Source organism: Onthophagus taurus, chromosome 10 (assembly GCF_036711975.1).
Source record: "Onthophagus taurus isolate NC chromosome 10, IU_Otau_3.0, whole genome shotgun sequence".
NCBI lineage: Eukaryota > Metazoa > Arthropoda > Insecta > Coleoptera > Scarabaeidae > Onthophagus > Onthophagus taurus.
Window position 1 is genome coordinate 10,383,866 of NC_091975.1, and position 22,078 is coordinate 10,405,943.

At 29.9% G+C, this 22,078-nt stretch overlaps 1 protein-coding gene across 1 annotated transcript; it reads right to left on the reverse strand.

The window, feature by feature from the left end:
• Nucleotides 1-889: 889 nt before the first annotated feature.
• On the reverse strand, nt 890-21,849 carry LOC139431505 (piggyBac transposable element-derived protein 4-like). Its single transcript, XM_071199384.1, has 2 exons — nt 21,774-21,849; nt 890-2,322 (listed from the first exon to the last, which is right to left on the reverse strand). The coding sequence occupies exons 1-2, from the start codon at nt 21,847-21,849 to the stop codon at nt 890-892; spliced, it is 1,509 nt and encodes a 502-aa protein (XP_071055485.1).
• Nucleotides 21,850-22,078: the final 229 nt, after the last annotated feature.

Sequence of the window (22,078 nt, forward strand, 5' to 3'; positions counted from 1 at the left end):
TAAATTAGCAATTATGAATAATAGAAGTTTGCACAATAATTATTTCAAAATAACTTATGGTAATTACTCCATATGGAAAGAAACAATACAAAATTAATGGCAACACATTTAGCGAAACATTTAGCAACACAAGCTTATTTCAACTTTAGCACTTACCAATGAAGTATGAGATTAGAATCTTGCTAATTTGAACAAGGCGGCGTGAATTCTAAATGCTATATCCTAAATAGTTTGGTGATATTTGCCAAACACCTTTCAAAGTCAAAAAACGTGGTTTATAGAGTAGCAAGATTAAAAACATCCTTTGCTGAAGAATTTGTGTGCAGTGTAAGTATAAAGTTGAGGCTTAAATTGTATAGCTCATTACGTTCAATTTCTAACAAAAAGGCGTTTCTTTCTCAATTGGTAGCGTTTGAGCAGAGAATCTGAGATCTACAATCGACAAGCGTTGAAATATACAGTACAGATACTTTGGTATTTGATTGTGAAGAACAGTATACAACATAGTTAATATACAAAACGATCTACGGTTCTGACAGCTTAACCCTAGAAGATATACCAAAATAACACACTTGAAAACGTATACTTGGGGTCACCAGTTACCCCAGAAATTAATTTAGGAAAAATAAAATAAAATTTTTTGAAAACGTTTATTTAGTGAAGCCAATAGCAACTTTAAGTATTTCTCTTACAGTTTAGACAAATATCAGTACGGTGTTCGTTACATACATTGTTGGAACACATATAACATACAACTCTGCATTTTCGATCACGTGAACGAGGACATATATAACATCTTGACGATTTGAGTTTTTTTGGCGCTGGACCAAGCTGTTCCTCTTCTGAAATATGTGTTAGTCCCAGTACTTCTCGTATTTCACTTTGCAGTTTATTCCATCCAAGGTTTAGCTAGTTGCAGTCCAAGTGATTGCAAAAATTTATTTCGGGTAACTTTGCTAGCGTTACGCGACACATTATATAACACAAAGGCATTTATCGCGGCTTGATCAAGCATCCCATAGAAATATCTAAGTGGCCACCTTCTTGTTTTCCTGGATACGGTGTAGTTGTGAGCCATCTGATCGAATGTATCTACTCCACCTTTGGTGGAGTTGTAAAACTCAATAATTTCTGGTTTCTTCGAAACCTCGTTAACATTCTTGTCAGCGTGCATGATCGAGATTAGTATGACAGATTTATTTTTTTTTTTGGGTGTAAACGAAACCAACGTCAATTTGTCTGAGAAAGCAAATTCGGAAGTTAGTACGGGTTTATTCTTAGAAGGTAAAAAAGAAGGTGGTATTTCTCTTTTATTATGTCTTATTGTTCCGACGATTGTTAAACCTTTGCTGCTAAGCATTTCTTTGGCTAATGGAACAGACGTAAACCAGTTATCCATTGTAATGTTTCTATTTGTTCCATGAATAGATTTGGATAACTCCTTCACTAAATACATTGGAACAGATTCGTTGGTTGGATTGGTGTTTTTTCCAATGTATGGAATAGCACTTATCATGTAATATGTACGCGAATCACACATACATACAACCTTAATTCCGTATTTGTCAGGTTTAGATCCTATATATACACGAAACGGGCATTTGCCCCTAAAACCAAGTAGCTGCTCATCTATAGTTACGTAGCAGTGAGGAGAGTAACTCTTTGTACAACTTTCTATAAAATCCTCCCATATTTGCCTTATCGGTGAAAATTTGTCTTCACGATTTCTTTTTTCTTTATCGTCAAATTTTAGACGATTCAATAAGAATTTGAAACGTATTTCAGGCATAATGCATCTATATATTTGAGGTCCTTGTGAAGAAAACATTTGTTGAGCACCAGCTATGTACAAAAGGCCTAATAGGGCATTGATTTCTACATTATCTGTAGGATGTATGTATTTCGTACCTGGCTGGTATTTGACACCTTGTCTTTCTATTTCTTCATTTGTATGAGTTATAATTTCAATTAAAATTGTAGGTGTGAATAAAATGGCCCAAGCATCTATTTCTGTGATAATTACACGTGCATTCTTTATTCCAGGTACCTTCTTTACCACGATGTTTCTTGAAGGCGTTCTGGTTTTTGCAGGTTCTCGTGAACTCCATGCAAAACCATTTTTGCCCTTCAAAATTCCATCACGTTGAAGTGGACGTTCTTCAAACTCATCATCTTCAGAAGAAGTGTCATCGTTGTGTTCCGACAACTCTTCCACCTTGTCCTCACTGTCACTTTCTGCAAAATTGTCATCAACATCGCTTTCTGATTCATTGTACCATTGTAGGACAGTTCTTTCAAAGTCCGGATCTAGAGCACTAACGGCTTTTTAGACATGTTTCACAAATATTCTATCACACGAAATTACAAATAGTATTATTTTACAATACGCAAACGTATCCTGGAGTCACTCACAACCCCAAATAATTTTTATTGAGAAAACGATAATCGGCAACGTAAGGTTCACTGCACGTGTTTATACTATTCACAGTCTACTAACCTTACCTAAACTATCAGCGCCACCAAGCGAAAAAATTCAATTCTGTTGGGGTCACACGTAATTACGGTATGGAGTTATGTGTTGAGATCTCTCGAGATCAAAGATATACCGGATTGTTTCGGAGTGTTACCGAAAGATCAGGATATGCCGTGTCAGCATAATCTATATTGGGGGAAAACAAAGATTACGACGAACTATGGGAGGAAAGAAGCAACGGAGACTTTTCAGTGAGTGGAAACAATGATAGACCTTTCTGCAGACGGATTGAATTTGAGGTTTCCAGGACATTGAATCATAACCACTCCAAGGTTTCTAACCGTGTCTGACAGCTGAATAATATCTCCGTCAAGCATTAAGTGAATGGATGAAAAATCACTCAGCTTTGCCAGTGAAGGTCGACTGCCAAACGCAATTGCTTTAGTTTTAGCAGTATTTAATTTAAGGCCATAAGGTTTAGACCAATCCAAAATATTAGAGAGATCATGATTAAGACTTCCGGAAAATCATCAATAGTTGTAGTGTAAATTTGGAGTTCATCAGCATACACCTAATAATTACAAGAAAATAGCAACGAACCCAACACACTACCCTGAGGTACACCACATTTAATATCACAAGCAGACGAAAGTGCAGAATCAGCACGCACACACAAGGAACGACAGGAAAGGTAAGATTGAAACCAAGATAAACATGAAGAGGTAAACTCAAGGACAGCTAGTGACGATAACAAAAGATCATGAAATCGAGTAGTACAAGGATGGTAACATAACGTTTGTTGTCGTGCTATGACCCTTACGAAAACTCGATTGAAACTCGTTGTGCAAGTTAAATTCTTATAAGAACAGATAAAATGGAAATTGGGCGAAAATCATTTAAACTTGAGGAACTCTTGGATTTAGGTATAGGGACAACATGAGCAACCTACCAGATTGAAGGGAATGAGGATCGTTCCAAGGAGAAGTTAAAAATGTGAGTAATAGGAGTAAGAACAATATCCAATATAAGAAGAAGTAGTTTGAGACCAACTCCATCAGCTCCCACATTAGTAGACCTCGAGTGATTCGCGGACTTTTGACGCTGGGACCAGGACAAAGGAGAAAGAGGAGGATTTAGATGAGACAAGAAATAGTAGTCATCCTAGTCCCACCATTAATGAGTAGAGGAGGGTCAGCAAAAAACCTCGCCAATGAATCCACATTACAAGCAGCCCGAATAGAGGGACCTAAGTAGTCAACCTTGCCATCAATCGATCCTCTGCGCATCAGACAACAGCAAATCGTTATCAATACAACCCAGATCACGAACGGAAATAATGCGTTGCGAGGAAATACGTTGTCGCATCTGCACTGCACAGTAAATTAGGTCGTGATTATAAAATTGAGGAGCAGGGAGCTGACCATGCATAAGTATGCTGCTCGGAAGAGTCGTAATAGTAAGATCCAGAAGCAAATGCGATGTAGGAAGATGATGAGTTGGTTGTGAGGGCAGGATGGACAAATTTAATGATTTAACAAGTATTGAAATCTCCCATCAGAAGAATAGTGTTATAATTAAAAGAGTGCCTCTCAAGGGTTTCCTCCAATTGATCAAAGTAGTATCCTAGCATTGGAGGATTCGACAATCGTAGCACGTAGGGTATCCCTGATAAATAAAGCCACTCTCCCACCGCGCGAAAACAGACGATCGTTTCGCAAAAGACTATAATTAGGAACAATCGCTGAGGGGACAGAGGGTTTAAGCTATATTTCACTGACCATAATAATATCAAAAATGTTAGATTCGAACGTGGTCAAGATATCATCAAAGTGGGCAGTAATACTTTGCACATTAATATGACACACGGAGATAAAGTTTGTTCATCATAAGTACTAAAGTCGTTTACATCAGCCTCACACGGAAGCTTTAATTCGATATATAACTGGTTTTCTTGTCACCATAAATAAAGCTCCGATGATTTTTTAAAGTTAATGCTATATTTGGAAATTCTCAATTTTTAACTAATTTAAAAAAAATCGTAACTTAATAATTAATAGAATCCAAAAAACGAGTTAATGTCAAATTAAAAAGGAAGCTTTAAGCTATAATTTGATATATAACTCGTTTTCTTATCACCATAAATAAAACTAAAATGATTTTTTAAAGTTAATGCTATATTTGGAAATTTTCAATTTTTAACTAAATTAAAAAAAATCGTAACTTAATAATTAATAGAATCCAAGAAACGAGTTATATATCAAATTAAAAAGGAAGCTTTAAGCTATAATTTGATATATAACTCGTTTTCTTATCACCATAAATAAAGCTCCGATGATTTTTTAAAGTTAATGCTATATTTGGAAATTTTCAATTTTTAACTAAATTAAAAAAAATCGTAACTTAATAATTAATAGAATCCAAGAAACGAGTTATATATCAAATTAAAAAGGAAACTTTAAGCTTTAATTTGATATATAACTCGTTTTCTTGTCACCATAAATAAAGCTCCGATGATTTTTTAAAGTTAATGCTATATTTGGAAATTCTCAATTTTTAACTAATTTAAAAAAAATCGTAACTTAGTAATTAATAGAATCCAAGAAACGAGTTATATATCAAATTAAAAAGGAAGCTTTAAGCTATAATTTGATATATAACTCGTTTTCTTATCACCATAAATAAAGCTCCGATGATTTTTTAAAGTTAATGCTATATTTGGAAATATTCAATTTTTAACTAATTTAAAAAAAATCGTAACTTAATAATTAATAGAATCCAAGAAACGAGTTATATATCAAATTAAAAAGGAAGCTTTAAGCTTTAATTTGATATATAACTGGTTTTCTTGTCACCATAAATAAAGCTCCGATGATTTTTTAAAGTTAATGCTATATTTGGAAATTCTCAATTTTTAACTAATTTAAAAAAAATCGTAACTTAATAATTAATAGAATCCAAGAAACGAGTTATATATCAAATTAAAAAGGAAGCTTTAAGCTTTAATTTGATATATAACTCGTTTTCTTGTCACCATAAATAAAGCTCCGATGATTTTTTAAAGTTAATGCTATATTTGGAAATTTTCAATTTTTAACTAAATTAAAAAAAATCGTAACTTAATAATTAATAGAATCCAAGAAACGAGTTATATATCAAATTAAAAAGGAAGCTTTAAGCTTTAATTTGATATATAACTCGTTTTCTTGTCACCATAAATAAAGCTCCGATGATTTTTTAAAGTTAATGCTATATTTGGAAATTCTCAATTTTTAACTAATTTAAAAAAAATCGTAACTTAATAATTAATAGAATCCAAGAAACGAGTTATATATCAAATTAAAAAGGAAGCTTTAAGCTTTAATTTGATATATAACTCGTTTTCTTGTCACCATAAATAAAGCTCCGATGATTTTTTAAAGTTAATGCTATATTTGAAAATTCTCAATTTTTAACTAATTTAAAAAAAATCGTAACTTAGTAATTAATAGAATCCAAGAAACGAGTTATATATCAAATTAAAAAGGAAGCTTTAAGCTATAATTTGATATATAACTCGTTTTCTTGTCACCATAAATAAAACTAAAATGATTTTTTAAAGTTAATGCTATATTTGGAAATTTTCAATTTTTAACTAAATTAAAAAAAATCGTAACTTAATAATTAATAGAATCCAAGAAACGAGTTATACATCAAATTAAAAAGGAAGCTTTAAGCTTTAATTTGATATATAACTCGTTTTCTTGTCACCATAAATAAAGCTCCGATGATTTTTTAAAGTTAATGCTATATTTGGAAATTCTCAATTTTTAACTAATTTTAAAAAAATCGTAACTTAATAATTAATAGAATCCAAGAAACGAGTTATATATCAAATTAAAAAGGAAACTTTAAGCTTTAATTTGATATATAACTCGTTTTCTTATCACCATAAATAAAACTAAAATGATTTTTTAAGTTAATGCTATATTTGGAAATTTTCAATTTTTAACTAAATTTAAAAAAATCGTAACTTAATAATTAATAGAATCCAAGAAACGAGTTATATATCAAATTAAAAAGGAAGCTTTAAGCTTTAATTTGATATATAACTGGTTTTCTTGTCACCATAAATAAAGCTCCGATGATTTTTTAAAGTTAATGCTATATTTGGAAATTCTCAATTTTTAACTAATTTAAAAAAAATCGTAACTTAATAATTAATAGAATCCAAGAAACGAGTTATATATCAAATTAAAAAGGAAGCTTTAAGCTTTAATTTGATATATAACTGGTTTTCTTGTCACCATAAATAAAGCTCCGATGATTTTTTAAAGTTAATGCTATATTTGGAAATTCTCAATTTTTAACTAATTTAAAAAAAATCGTAACTTAGTAATTAATAGAATCCAAGAAACGAGTTATATATCAAATTAAAAAGGAAGCTTTAAGCTTTAATTTGATATATAACTCGTTTTCTTGTCACCATAAATAAAGCTCCGATGATTTTTTAAAGTTAATGCTATATTTGGAAATTCTCAATTTTTAACTAATTTTAAAAAAATCGTAACTTAATAATTAATAGAATCCAAGAAACGAGTTATATATCAAATTAAAAAGGAAGCTTTAAGCTTTAATTTGATATATAACTCGTTTTCTTATCACCATAAATAAAACTAAAATGATTTTTTAAAGTTAATGCTATATTTGGAAATTTTCAATTTTTAACTAATTTAAAAAAAATCGTAACTTAGTAATTAATAGAATCCAAGAAACGAGTTATATATCTATTTAAAAAGGAAGCTTTAAGCTTTAATTTGATATATAACTCGTTTTCTTGTCACCATAAATAAAGCTCCGATGATTTTTTAAAGTTAATGCTATATTTGGAAATACTCAATTTCTAACTAATTTAAAAAAAATCGTAACTTAATAATTAATAGAATCCAAGAAACGAGTTATATATCAAATTAAAAAGGAAGCTTTAAGCTTTAATTTGATATATAACTCGTTTTCTTATCACCATAAATAAAACTAAAATGATTTTTTAAAGTTAATGCTATATTTGGAAATTTTCAATTTTTAACTAATTTAAAAAAAATCGTAACTTAGTAATTAATAGAATCCAAGAAACGAGTTATATATCTAATTAAAAAGGAAGCTTTAAGCTTTAATTTGATATATAACTCGTTTTCTTGTCACCATAAATAAAGCTCCGATGATTTTTTAAAGTTAATGCTATATTTGGAAATACTCAATTTCTAACTAATTTAAAAAAAATCGTAACTTAATAATTAATAGAATCCAAGAAACGAGTTATATATCAAATTAAAAAGGAAGCTTTAAGCTTTAATTTGATATATAACTCGTTTTCTTATCACCATAAATAAAGCTCCGATGATTTTTTAAAGTTAATGCTATATTTGGAAATTCTCAATTTTTAACTAATTTAAAAAAAATCGTAACTTAATAATTAATAGAATCCAAGAAACGAGTTATACATCAAATTAAAAAGGAAGCTTTAAGCTTTAATTTGATATATAACTGGTTTTCTTGTCATCATAAATAAAGCTCCGATGATTTTTTAAAGTTAATGCTATATTTGGAAATACTCAATTTCTAACTAATTTAAAAAAAATCGTAACTTAATAATTAATAGAATCCAAGAAACGAGTTATATATCAAATTAAAAAGGAAGCTTTAAGCTTTAATTTGATATATAACTCGTTTTCTTATCACCATAAATAAAGCTCCGATGATTTTTTTAAAGTTAATGCTATATTTGGAAATACTCAATTTCTAACTAATTTAAAAAAAATCGTAACTTAATAATTAATAGAATCCAAGAAACGAGTTATATATCAAATTAAAAAGGAAGCTTTAAGCTTTAATTTGATATATAACTCGTTTTCTTATCACCATAAATAAAGCTCCGATGATTTTTTTAAAGTTAATGCTATATTTGGAAATACTCAATTTCTAACTAATTTAAAAAAAATCGTAACTTAATAATTAATAGAATCCAAGAAACGAGTTATATATCAAATTAAAAAGGAAGCTTTAAGCTTTAATTTGATATATAACTCGTTTTCTTATCACCATAAATAAAGCTCCGATGATTTTTTTAAAGTTAATGCTATATTTGGAAATACTCAATTTCTAACTAATTTAAAAAAAATCGTAACTTAATAATTAATAGAACCCAAGAAACGAGTTATATATCTAATTAAAAAGGAAGCTTTAAGCTTTAATTTGATATATAACTCGTTTTCTTGTCACCATAAATAAAGCTCCGATGATTTTTTAAAGTTAATGCTATATTTGGAAATTCTCAATTTTTAACTAATTTAAAAAAAATCGTAACTTAGTAATTAATAGAATCCAAGAAACGAGTTATATATCAAATTAAAAAGGAAGCTTTAAGCTTTAATTTGATATATAACTGGTTTTCTTGTCACCATAAATAAAGCTCCGATGATTTTTTAAAGTTAATGCTATATTTGGAAATTCTCAATTTTTAACTAATTTAAAAAAAATCGTAACTTAGTAATTAATAGAATCCAAGAAACGAGTTATATATCTAATTAAAAAGGAAGCTTTAAGCTTTAATTTGATATATAACTCGTTTTCTTGTCACCATAAATAAAGCTCCGATGATTTTTTAAAGTTAATGCTATATTTGGAAATACTCAATTTCTAACTAATTTAAAAAAAATCGTAACTTAATAATTAATAGAATCCAAGAAACGAGTTATATATCAAATTAAAAAGGAAGCTTTAAGCTTTAATTTGATATATAACTCGTTTTCTTATCACCATAAATAAAGCTCCGATGATTTTTTAAAGTTAATGCTATATTTGGAAATTCTCAATTTTTAACTAATTTAAAAAAAATCGTAACTTAATAATTAATAGAATCCAAGAAACGAGTTATACATCAAATTAAAAAGGAAGCTTTAAGCTTTAATTTGATATATAACTGGTTTTCTTGTCATCATAAATAAAGCTCCGATGATTTTTTAAAGTTAATGCTATATTTGGAAATACTCAATTTCTAACTAATTTAAAAAAAATCGTAACTTAATAATTAATAGAATCCAAGAAACGAGTTATATATCAAATTAAAAAGGAAGCTTTAAGCTTTAATTTGATATATAACTCGTTTTCTTATCACCATAAATAAAGCTCCGATGATTTTTTTAAAGTTAATGCTATATTTGGAAATACTCAATTTCTAACTAATTTAAAAAAAATCGTAACTTAATAATTAATAGAATCCAAGAAACGAGTTATATATCAAATTAAAAAGGAAGCTTTAAGCTTTAATTTGATATATAACTCGTTTTCTTATCACCATAAATAAAGCTCCGATGATTTTTTTAAAGTTAATGCTATATTTGGAAATACTCAATTTCTAACTAATTTAAAAAAAATCGTAACTTAATAATTAATAGAACCCAAGAAACGAGTTATATATCTAATTAAAAAGGAAGCTTTAAGCTTTAATTTGATATATAACTCGTTTTCTTGTCACCATAAATAAAGCTCCGATGATTTTTTAAAGTTAATGCTATATTTGGAAATTCTCAATTTTTAACTAATTTAAAAAAAATCGTAACTTAGTAATTAATAGAATCCAAGAAACGAGTTATATATCAAATTAAAAAGGAAGCTTTAAGCTTTAATTTGATATATAACTGGTTTTCTTGTCACCATAAATAAAGCTCCGATGATTTTTTAAAGTTAATGCTATATTTGGAAATTCTCAATTTTTAACTAATTTAAAAAAAATCGTAACTTAATAATTAATAGAATCCAAGAAACGAGTTATATATCAAATTAAAAAGAAAGCTTTAAGCTTTAATTTGATATATAACTCGTTTTCTTATCACCATAAATAAAACTAAAATGATTTTTTAAAGTTAATGCTATATTTGGAAATTTTCAATTTTTAAATAAATTAAAAAAAATCGTAACTTAATAATTAATAGAATCCAAGAAACGAGTTATATATCAAATTAAAAAGGAAGCTTTAAGCTTTAATTTGATATATAACTGGTTTTCTTGTCACCATAAATAAAGCTCCGATGATTTTTTAAAGTTAATGCTATATTTGGAAATTCTCAATTTTTAACTAATTTTAAAAAAATCGTAACTTAATAATTAATAGAATCCAAGAAACGAGTTATATATCAAATTAAAAAGGAAGCTTTAAGCTATAATTTGATATATAACTCGTTTTCTTGTCACCATAAATAAAGCTCCGATAATTTTTTAAAGTTAATGCTATATTTGGAAATTCTCAATTTTTAACTAATTTAAAAAAAATCGTAACTTAGTAATTAATAGAATCCAAGAAACGAGTTATATATCAAATTAAAAAGGAAGCTTTAAGCTTTAATTTGATATATAACTCGTTTTCTTATCACCATAAATAAAACTAAAATGATTTTTTAAAGTTAATGCTATATTTGGAAATTTTCAATTTTTAACTAATTTAAAAAAAATCCCAACTTAATCATTCATAGGATCCAAGAAACGAGTTATGCATCAAATTAAAAAGAGAGCTTTAAGCTTTAATTTGGTATATAACTCATTTTTTTATCACCATAAATAAAGCTAAAATGATTTTTTAAGGTTAATGCTGTATTTGGCAATTCTCAATTTTTAACTAATATAAAAAAATCGTAACTTAATAGTTAATAGGAGCTCAGAAACGAGTTATATATCAAATTAAAAAGGAAGCTTTAAGCTTTAATTTGATGTAAAGCACATTTTGACGCATTTTAAAAGTTGTTTTTACGTCATAAAAATTTTATGATTATTGAATATAAGAAATTATTTACTGCGGATTAAATCTCCATTAAATTTGCTTTAAGCTACTTTTTATTTCATAATGGTATCTCAATTAGTTGTTGAGATACGTAAAGATTAATCACCCTAACATTTATGGTTAAGGTTACGCAAGGTTACAATCAAAAAATCTTAACTACTATATTTGAAAATTCGAAGACACGATTTTCAGTACATTAAATACCAAACAAATTTGCTTTAAGTTGCTTCTTATTTAATGATGATATCTCAATTCGTTCTTGAGATATTTAACTTTAAATTCTTAATTATTGCAAAAAACGTCGAATTTGATGCATTTAAAAGGGGCTATCTTAAGAAAGAAAGATAATACGATAAAAAGTTACTCTTTATTTTCGATTGAGAACAGAAGAATAGTTAGAACACGGAGAAACTCGCGTAAAATATTACAAGAAAGCTAATAATTAACAGTCAATTAAACATACAGTATCAGCACAAACACAATTTTACATCAAAAGCCAAGCAGTTTAACTCACACAGAGAAGTACAATAGCGGGAATTTCTACAAGAAAAATTAGAATAATAATGCACCTGTAAGAAAGCACGACTACACTTTATGCGCCATTTACTACGACTGTATACTGCTGATAGAAGTCTAGACACTGCGTGCAGAAGACTTGATACTGCTCGTACAACACTAGATACTTATAAAAACTATATTCTTCTTGTAAATGATTACTTACTGCTTGCAAAGAACTATTGGTACCGTTGGTAGAAGACTAGATACAGCTCGTAGAATAGCAGATATTGCTTCCAGAGAACTAGATTTGTACTAGACACTGCTGACAGCAGAATAGATTCTGTTTGTAGGTTACTTACTGCTTGCAAAAGACTATTTTCTGCTTGCAGACTGGTACCGTTGGTTGAAGACTAGATACTGCTCGTAAAATAGCAGATACTGCTTCCAGGGGACTAGATTTGTACTAAACACTGCTAATAGCAGAATAGATTCTGTTTGTAGGTTACTTACCGCTTCCAAAAGACTAATTTCTGCTTGCAGACTTGATACTGCTGGCAGAATATTAGATACTGCTCTAGATGAGTAGAACAGATTATGGAGTATGGAACAGAATGCCAGTTGTTATATCGAACAGAAAAATTAAATTTTGTATTTCAATATCAACACAATTTTCTAATAACATAAAAAACGAAAATAATAGAAAAGGTATTAAGAAAAGAATTTTTCGTTCCAACAATTCCCACATTTGTTGACGCAAATCAAATATTTAAAACCCATTAAAACTTAACTTTTAAAATTTATAACGTTTATAAAACGCGAAGTACAATTCAAAATTACGATCCGAAATAACATTTTTTCTCGAGAGTGATTTATTTTAAAATTTAAGCGATTACAATGACGGGATCGTGATAGTTCAAAGGTTAATAATAAGGTAAAACTGGGTCGAATAAAAGGAATTATTTTCTACGATTTTCTCCGATGTCGATTTTTTGTTTTTTCTTTTTTTTTTCGTTCTAAGTGTGGAATTAAAAATCACCTCGTCGACCCAGTGAAGTACCTTAACGGACCAACAGAGCTCGTTACTTGTGTTTACTCAGGCGTTATCCTTTTGTAGTACAAGGGTTGCGTGAGAGCTCTTACGAGACGCCCTCAAAGAGGTCCCTTTTATGCCACGAGTTTCCTGTAAAACGAAGGTCACGGTCTTTTTATCCTTTTGTATTTTTCTTAAAAAAAGGAGTACATCCTACTTTTTTCTTTTCGTTTTTCAAGGCCAAAAAATTTTTTTGTGAAAATTATGAGTCACAAAAAGTTTTTTTTTAATGACTCAAACAAAAATGTCTTGTGTACGAGTGGATCGTTTCGATTTGCATTCGAAGACGATAAAGTTTGCGAATCGTTTTGCATAGAATTCGAATAGGAACACGCTTGCCTTTTAATGTGACATAAAATCGAAATTGCGCTCTTCGCCGCTTTACGAAAGACTACATTATAGTGTGAAGAGGAATAACACTACCTTATAAATTATTCACATATCACCTTCGAACGGGGTAATAAAAGTCTGATATTCAAATAATCCATTAAAAAAAATCGGAAACCTTTCCGGTAATGATTACCTAAAAATTATTTCTAATTATTCAAAAAGTTATCTTTTTTTATTCAAAACCTAATGAATGTTCTTAATTAACCGGTTGATGAAAAACAAGAATTCCGCGGTCCTTTTAAGGACACCTCTTGGTTGTAACGATTGCCCTTTAAAGACACCGACGTTGTGTTTTGGTTAACGGCCGAAGACGAAGAAGATGAGGAGAAATCAAGAAAGTGGTAGAATGCGTCGTTCTTCGAGATGGGTCCGCCTCATCGATCATGGATCGCGCAACTTAACCCGCGAAGGACACTCAATAATAGTTCGATCCATCAATATCGAAAACGTTAAGTAAAGTTTAACCAATTAACCGTTAAAAGTAAAAATTCTTTCAAAAACGATACTTTTTTCAATTGTATTTCTTATCTAAAATCCATTTAGTAAAAGAGGTTCGGGTCATTTGTAGCTGTCCGTTCTCAATTTTAACTTTTATTTTATTTTTTTTGTTGGATATCTAACGAGACCAAACCGATTATTTTTCTTTTTTATTTTTACAATTACACGGTAGATGGGTAAATCGGGGTTCCTCACACTTACGATTACGGCATTATAACAGTAATCATGGCCCATTAGTCATGAGAGGCTTGTTTATAAATGCGGTGGGTGGTCCCGTTTCGTTCTTAATTAATCAGCGCCGCTCTATAAGCACCTCTTATTAAGCACCCAATAACATAAGATCTTCTCTTCTCTAACCTCGTAACGTAACAGCTTTTTTATAATTTTTTTCTTTCGTTCTTTAAGCTTGTCCAACTGCATTCTAACATTCTAAACAATTCATATTCAAAATCTATTTTAGAAATAACTTAGGATTTCTTTTTTTTATTCTAAAGCGCAGATATTACTGAAATTTCCTGAAAAATGCTTTCACAGTTTCGGTTGAATCCATAAATTTTTTGAGTCATCACATTTCTCCTCAAGGTATTCGTCCTTCAGATGACAGAATTAAAATTATATATACACCTAAATAGTTACAAAAATTTTTGGGTATGATAAACTTTTATCATAGATTCGTTCCAAATTTTTCAAATATACTTGCACCTTTATATCATCTTTCGAATTTACTTTGTCAAAATAAAAGCAAAGTTATTGAAAATTGGTCAGAAGAATGTAATCAAAGTTTTGAACTCTCTAAAACTCAATTAGCAAATTCAACAATTCTGGCACATTCCTGTAAATCTTTATGACGCTTCCAATACGGCGATTGGAGCAGTATTATCCCAAAAAATTAATAATTTTTCTCAACCCATCGCTTATTTTGCAAAAAAACTATCGCCTTATCAAGCAACATATTCGACTTTTGATCGAGAATTGCTAGCAATTTATTCATCCATTAAATTTTTCAGGCATTTTTTAGAAGACAATTTTAGACCATAAACCAGCGTTTCTCAACGTTTCAGTATTCGGGCCCCAATTTTCAATAACAATTTTTATGGCTTTCTTTTGCGTCATTTGTATAAAAATTTTGGCATGAAATCTAATAAACTTAGACGCCATTTGGAAACACTTCATAGTGAGTACGTTAACAAGTCCCGAGAATTCTTTGAATTAAAATTAGTCATATGAAGAGCAAACATCATTCTTCAAAAAAACTTTGTTTTTACTTGCCTCTTACAAAGTATCATATAAAATAGCCAGATATAAAAAGGCTCACACCATTGGGGAAGACCTTATTCTGCCAGCTGCGATGGAGATTGTAGAAACTATGTTTGGAGATAATTTTGCCAAACAATTACAATCCATACATCTTTCAAATGATACTGTTACCCGCCGAATTGGTGATATAGCCGAAGATGTACAGCACCAGCTTCTTGAAAAGTTGTATGACAAATTGTTTTCGATCTAGCTTGACGACGCAACAGATAGCCATTTAGATCATTTAATTGCCGATGTCTGATTTTGTGATCGCATATCGGCAGTAGAAGGATCTACTTTTCTGCAAACCTATAGAACTCAAAGCAACTTTTATTAATAAGGCAAACATAGAGTGGAAGAATTGCGTTGGAATATGCACCGATGGTGATTCTACAATGTCTGGAATATTCCAAAGCGTACAAGCACTTGTGAAACAAAAATCTCCGCAATGATCCATAGAAAGGCTCTGGTTTCCAAAGAAATGAGTCCTGGTCTCAACATTGTGCTAACGCTGTGTGAGACCCGTAAAATCAAGAATCTTTAATGCACTTTGCAAAGATATGGGTGCAGAACATTCAACGTTGCTATTTTATGTGAGGCCATCGCGTGGGAAATTTCTACAACGTGTTTATGAGTTAAAAGAGGAAATTGCCACTTTTCTAGAAGAAGAAAAGTTTCGAAATGCTTTATTTGTGATGAAATTGGTTACATATTCGGGAAATTAAATACCCTGAATCTACAACTCGAAGGAGCAAACACACATATGTTGGATAGCAGTGATAAAGTTAGTGCTTTCTGTAGAAATTTGGAGCTGTGGAGCAGATATGTGAAACAAAAAAAAACTAGAAATGTTTGCAAATGTGAATGAGTGTGTCAATACATACAAGGAAGAAGAACAGTATGTGAAAGTTGTTCTTGTAACAATAAAAAGTCATTTAGCCATGTTGGCACAAAATTTTGAAAAGTATTTTCTTGCTGACGACAAATTGGTAACAAGTTACGAGTGGGTTAGGAATTTCGAACTACTCACGAAGGCCTCTCTAGACTTTACTGCAAGCGGCGAAATTTAGTAATAGAGAGAATTTAGTAATAAATCTCTCTTTGAATTTTGGACGGGAGTGGATGATGCATTTTCTCCACTGAAAACAAGAGCATTTCGTGTATTATTGCCATTTTCAACATCCTATCTTTGCGAAGCCGAATTTTCTGCGGTGGCTGCTTTAAAGACAAAATATAGGTTTCGACTGAATATAGACTAAAGAACTAAGACTGGCTATTTGTAATATAAAACCTTCTTTTGAAAAACTTTGCTGTGCGAGATAGGCCCACAATCAGAAAAACTCCATGTCAAAGTCGTTACTTAGACTTCATCGCTCAATTTTCTTCGGATATCAAATTTATCAAGGGAGACTCCAATATAGTGGCAGATACCTTGTCGCGCATAGATATTGACTTACTTGAAATTTCATATCTTAATCTTTTAGAAGTTAAAACTGCGCAAGAAAAAGATTCACAATTATCTTTTCTTTTAAATAAACATCTGCTACAAAGTTCATTTTAGAACAAAAAGAAATATCACTATCAAAACAAACGTTATGGTGTGAAATTTCTTCATCATACACCATATCATATTTATATACCTGTTCAATACCGTTTTGCAATTTTCGAAAATTTTCAATGACAATCACATTCCAGTATTAAAACGATACAAAATTTAATTATCTCTCGCTTTTATTGGCCAAAAATGAACAAAGATATTTATAAGTGGACGAAATGTTGTATTAAATGGCAACAATCAAAAATTCATAAACATACAAAATCTCCACTCAATAAATTTGATATTCCATCTGGACGTTTTGAACACATCCACATTGACCTTACAATCATGGACCGTTTTACAAGAAGTTTATCCTCTCAAAAATACGTCAAGTTCTACTGTTGCTTGGTTTGGTATACCACACATCATTACGCACGATCATGTCACACAATTTTTAATCACAACTTTTTGCACAATTTAATCGATTGTTTGGCTCAAAACAAATTTACACTTCCTGTTGCCATCCTCAAAGTAATGGCATCTTAGAGAGATTTCACAGATCTTTGAAAACTGCCATTATTGCTAGAGGTAAAACTAATAGGTGGTAACAAGATCTTCCTATAATATTATTAGATCTTCCTTGAAAGAAGATTTAGGTTGTTCTTCAGCAGAACTGGTTTACGGTCAACCGTTACGTTTACCAGGTCAACAAATGTTAACCCTTTACTGATCAGCCTACAACAAACATTTTGCAATTTGAAGCCAACGTCAACCTCTTTATATTTCACTGAAAAATTTTTTGTACATAAACAACTGTGTAATTCAGACTCTGTTTTCCTTCGACTTGAGGGCATAATACCTTCATTATCACCAAGATATGAAGGACCTTTTAAAGTTGTTAAAAAATTTTTCAAAAAGCATTAATAATTTATCGAAACATTCTGCATCAAAGAAATTATATGTTTACATTTAGAATAAAATTTCATTTCATAACGAAACACGCATCTTTATTTTTTGTCCTTAAATGAGGCTATACTGGTGAATATTGTCTAAATTACAATCAATCATACGATAATCATCACATTGAGAGGCGTTTCTTTTCTGCAATCATTTTCAGAGTTTCTGCATATATTTGGTCTGGGCCGGTTGCTGTGCCATGAGACTTGACTCATTGATACTTGCTTTGCAAGGTGATTCGCTCAATAAAAAGTTGTTCAATATATTGTCTCTCTCGCAGCGTTTTTGTAACCATCTTTCTGTGGCTTCTCTTGTTTAGTGCTTTATATTTATTAAGATCTGTTGTTTCTTGTTGCTGCGTGTATACCTTGTATCAATTTTTTGGGTGTCTTCAAGTGTAATTACAACGGAGATGTATGTACCCTTCGAAGATAAAACGTGATAGAGCTAATTCAAATCTTTTAGATGGAGAGTTCTTAAGATATCCAATTTTATCAAGTTAAATGAAACACTACCGTTACATTCCACTAATTAGAACGTTTATTAATTATATGAAAATTTGTTACTCTTTCAAGTTATTAAAGGTAACACTTGGGAATCGGAGCTTGCTATAGGAAAACTTTTATAACAAAAATTGTTGCAAATTTTATTGTTAACAATATTGCTCTCTTGCATTTTTGCTCTTAGATGCGTCAATATCGAGATAGATACGAAATTATGAAAATTTGATGAATTTGTTGCTCTGTCAAGTTATTAAAGGTAACACTTTGGAATCGAAGCTTGCTATAAGAAAACTTTTATAACAAAAATTGTTGCAAATTTTATTGTTAACAATATTGCTCTCTTGCATTTTTACTCTTAAATGCGTCAATATCGAGATAAATACGAAAATATAAAAATATGATGAATTTGTTGCTCTTTCAAGTTATTAAAGGTTACACTTGGGAATCGGAGCATGCTATAAGAAAACTTTTATAACAAAAATTGTTGCAAATTTTATTGTTAACAATATTGCTCTCTTGCACTTTTGCTCTTAAATGCATCAATATCGAGATAGATACGAAAATATGAAAATTTGATGAATTTGTTGCTCTTTCAAGTGATTAAAGGTAACACTTTGGAATCGAAGCTTGCTATAAGAAAACTATTATAACAAAAATTGTTGCAAATTTTATTGTTAACAATATTGCTCTCTTGCATTTTTGCTCTTAAATGCGTCAATATCGAGATAGATACGAAAATATGAAAATTTGATGAATTTGTTGCTCTTTCAAGTGATTAAAGGTAACACTTTGGAATCGAAGCTTGCTATAAGAAAACTATTATAACAAAAATTGTTGCAAATTTTATTGTTAACAATATTGCTCTCTTGCATTTTTGCTCTTAAATGCGTCAATATCGAGATAGATACGAAAATATGAAAATTTGATGAATTTGTTGCTCTTTCAAGTTATTAAAGGTAACACTTTGGAATCGAAGCTTGCTATAAGAAAACTTTTATAACAAAAATTGTAGCAAATTTTATTGTTAACAATATTGCTCTCTTGCACTTTTACTCTTAGATGCGTCAATATCGAGATAAATACGAAAATATGAAAATTTGATGAATTTGTTGCTCTTTCAAGTGATTAAAGGTAACACTTTGGAATCGAAGCTTGTTATAAGAAAACTTTTATAACAAAAATTGTTGCAAATTTTATTGTTAACAATATTGCTCTCTTGCACTTTTACTCTTAGATTCGTCAATATCGAGATAAATACGAAAATATAAAAATTTGATGAATTTGTTGCTCTTTCAAGTTATTAAAGGTAACTCTTGGGAATCGGAGTATGCTATAAGAGAACTTTTATAACAAAAATTGTAGCAAATTTTATTGTTAACAATATTGCTCTCTTGCATTTTTGCTCTTAGATGCGTCAATATCGAGATAGATACGAAAATATGAAAATTTGATGAATTTGTTGCTCTTTCAAGTGATTAAAGGTAACACTTTGGAATCGAAGCTTGCTATAAGAAAATTTTTATAACAAAAATTGTTGCAAATTTTATTGTTAACAATATTGCTCTCTTGCAATCTCTCTATCAATTTTGAACCGTTTTCAAATTAGGTAGGGGTTTACTTATGACGCGTACTGTATACACCAATGATCTGGCAACGTTGCTCCAGCGACATTGCCATATCGTTGGTATATACTTTTATGCAATATAAGTATTGTATTGATTTTAAGTACGATGTGTTTCATACTTTTGGACATTTCTGTTAGTTTCTTTTCCAGGTAATTCAGGGAATTGTCTTTCTCCAATAATTTCTCTTTCATACGGTACAATTTGCTCTTCTTTGAATCTTACCCTGTATTTCAATATCATAATGTTATGTTTCTCTTCCACCCACTATAGTACCACTTAGTTTTTGAGATATAACACATTTAATTTTGACGTTTATTAATTATAATAAGATTTATTATTCGCTTTGATTTTCCATTTAAAATTTTTATTTAATCACAAACATTTAGTAAAAATTTCGCTGTTCATGTACCCTTTCAAAATCGTTGATAAACGGCTGTACACGTCGTATTAATCCTGAATAATATCTGATTGCGCTTGAAAACGTCAATAAATACGCGGATTAGTGCACCCTTTTGGGATAATGTCTGTAAAATATTACGCGGACAACTCTCATTGTAATTTTCTTGTTTAAACATGTGTCGTATTCGAAAACGTTTAAATTTAAATTTGTTGTAATCAAAAAATTTATAAATAATTATAAATTCGTTGCTTTCTAATTTCGAATAAAATTAAAACCGCACCTTTTCTACCTAATAACAGATTAAGATTTTAATTGGCTTTAAACTGGAACAAAACGGTCCATTAATTTCTTGATAGACATTTTAGACGTTAATATACATTAATTGAAAAAGTTATTATGACTTCTTTTCATTTATATTTATGGATTATATTTATGAATTGCATCCACATATTCAAATAAGACTAGTAAAGTATATTTTTAGTTATTATCTCAATATGCCAAGTAAATTTCCAATCAATCATCGTTTACCTTGACACGCCACGGCAATTAATAAAAAAAAACTGATTTGTACCGTTAAACAACTCGTTAAAAGTGCATTTGCGATCTATCTACTAAGGAATTTTGTTTAAAGATTTCTGGATCTTAAAGAATTAGGATCTCTGCAAATAGCTTATTTGAGCTTTATCTAAACAAAACTTTTGTAGACATAACAACAAGATGTAAAATTACAATTTCATTTAATTTTCACCATTTCAAACTATTTCATTAAGAATAAAATTTGCTACAACTTCTCTCTACAGTAAAACTTTTTATATAAAACGTTCAAATTCCACGCTGTTCCAACAACAAGATGTAAAAGCACGGTTTCATCTAATTTTCACCTTTTCGAATTCTCTGATTACAATTTGTACACTGATTTAATTAGTAAAACCACTCAATTTACCGCTATGCGATAATTAGGATCTCTGCAAATAGCTTATTTGAGCTTTATCTAAACAAAACTTTTGTAGACACACGTTTTCAACGACACGACGTCGAATTTACATACGAGAGACGAGGTTGAGTGTGATAGTGCGTGGGTGGTCCCGTAGTATGGAAATTCGAAATTAGCCACCAATAAAATTTTCTCCACGAGAAACTTTTTCCTCTTTCTTTAACGATTTTTAACGATTTCCCCCGTGAAAGCGCGCTTTTGGCGCGTCGAGCTTATCTGAAATCGGTTGTCGTATCGATGGGAATACGAATAAAATCAAGGTGTTAAGTTAAAACTGGAAAACTTTTTTTTAAGTGCGTCCAATTCGTTTGGTTATAAATTAAATTGTCAATATTACCTTGGAATTTTTTTCGTTTCAAGTGCGACTTCTTTAAATAGATGAGAACCTCTTTAAACACAACAAAGAAACATTAAATTCTTATAAACGGTATTAATGCATTCGTCTTTTAGCGCATCCGAAGTGATTGTTTATTTATTCTTGACGCTATATTTACAATAAAAATTTCCACTTATGTTGTTATTGACGAACTTATTCTTTTTACTTTTTATACGTAGTTTTGGGTTTATTTAATATTCCACGCGCATAACTAATGGGTCAAAATGACAATTTTATAAGATACTGATAAGCGTTAAGCCAAGACAACCGTATTTCGCAACGAAAAAGATCATAAAGTGGGTCATGCATACACACATCCCAACCTACGAAGGCAAACAGCGTCCTCCAACGTTCCGATGGCTCCGTAAATATTTATAATGAGAACCTTTTTACCCGTTATCATTGTAATTATTTAAATCAGGAGTTACAAATGTAATATATACAGTTAAAATTGTAATTTTTTAACTCAATAAATGTTATACAGGGTAAAACAAAAGTCTACAAACGTCTGTAATACTTGAAATTTGGTGTATTCAGAAACTGGATATGAGATAAAACGTAAATTTTTAACATATTCTAAAAAAAAGTATAAAAGGCATTATAATCAGAGTACGAAATGTGGACATAATGAA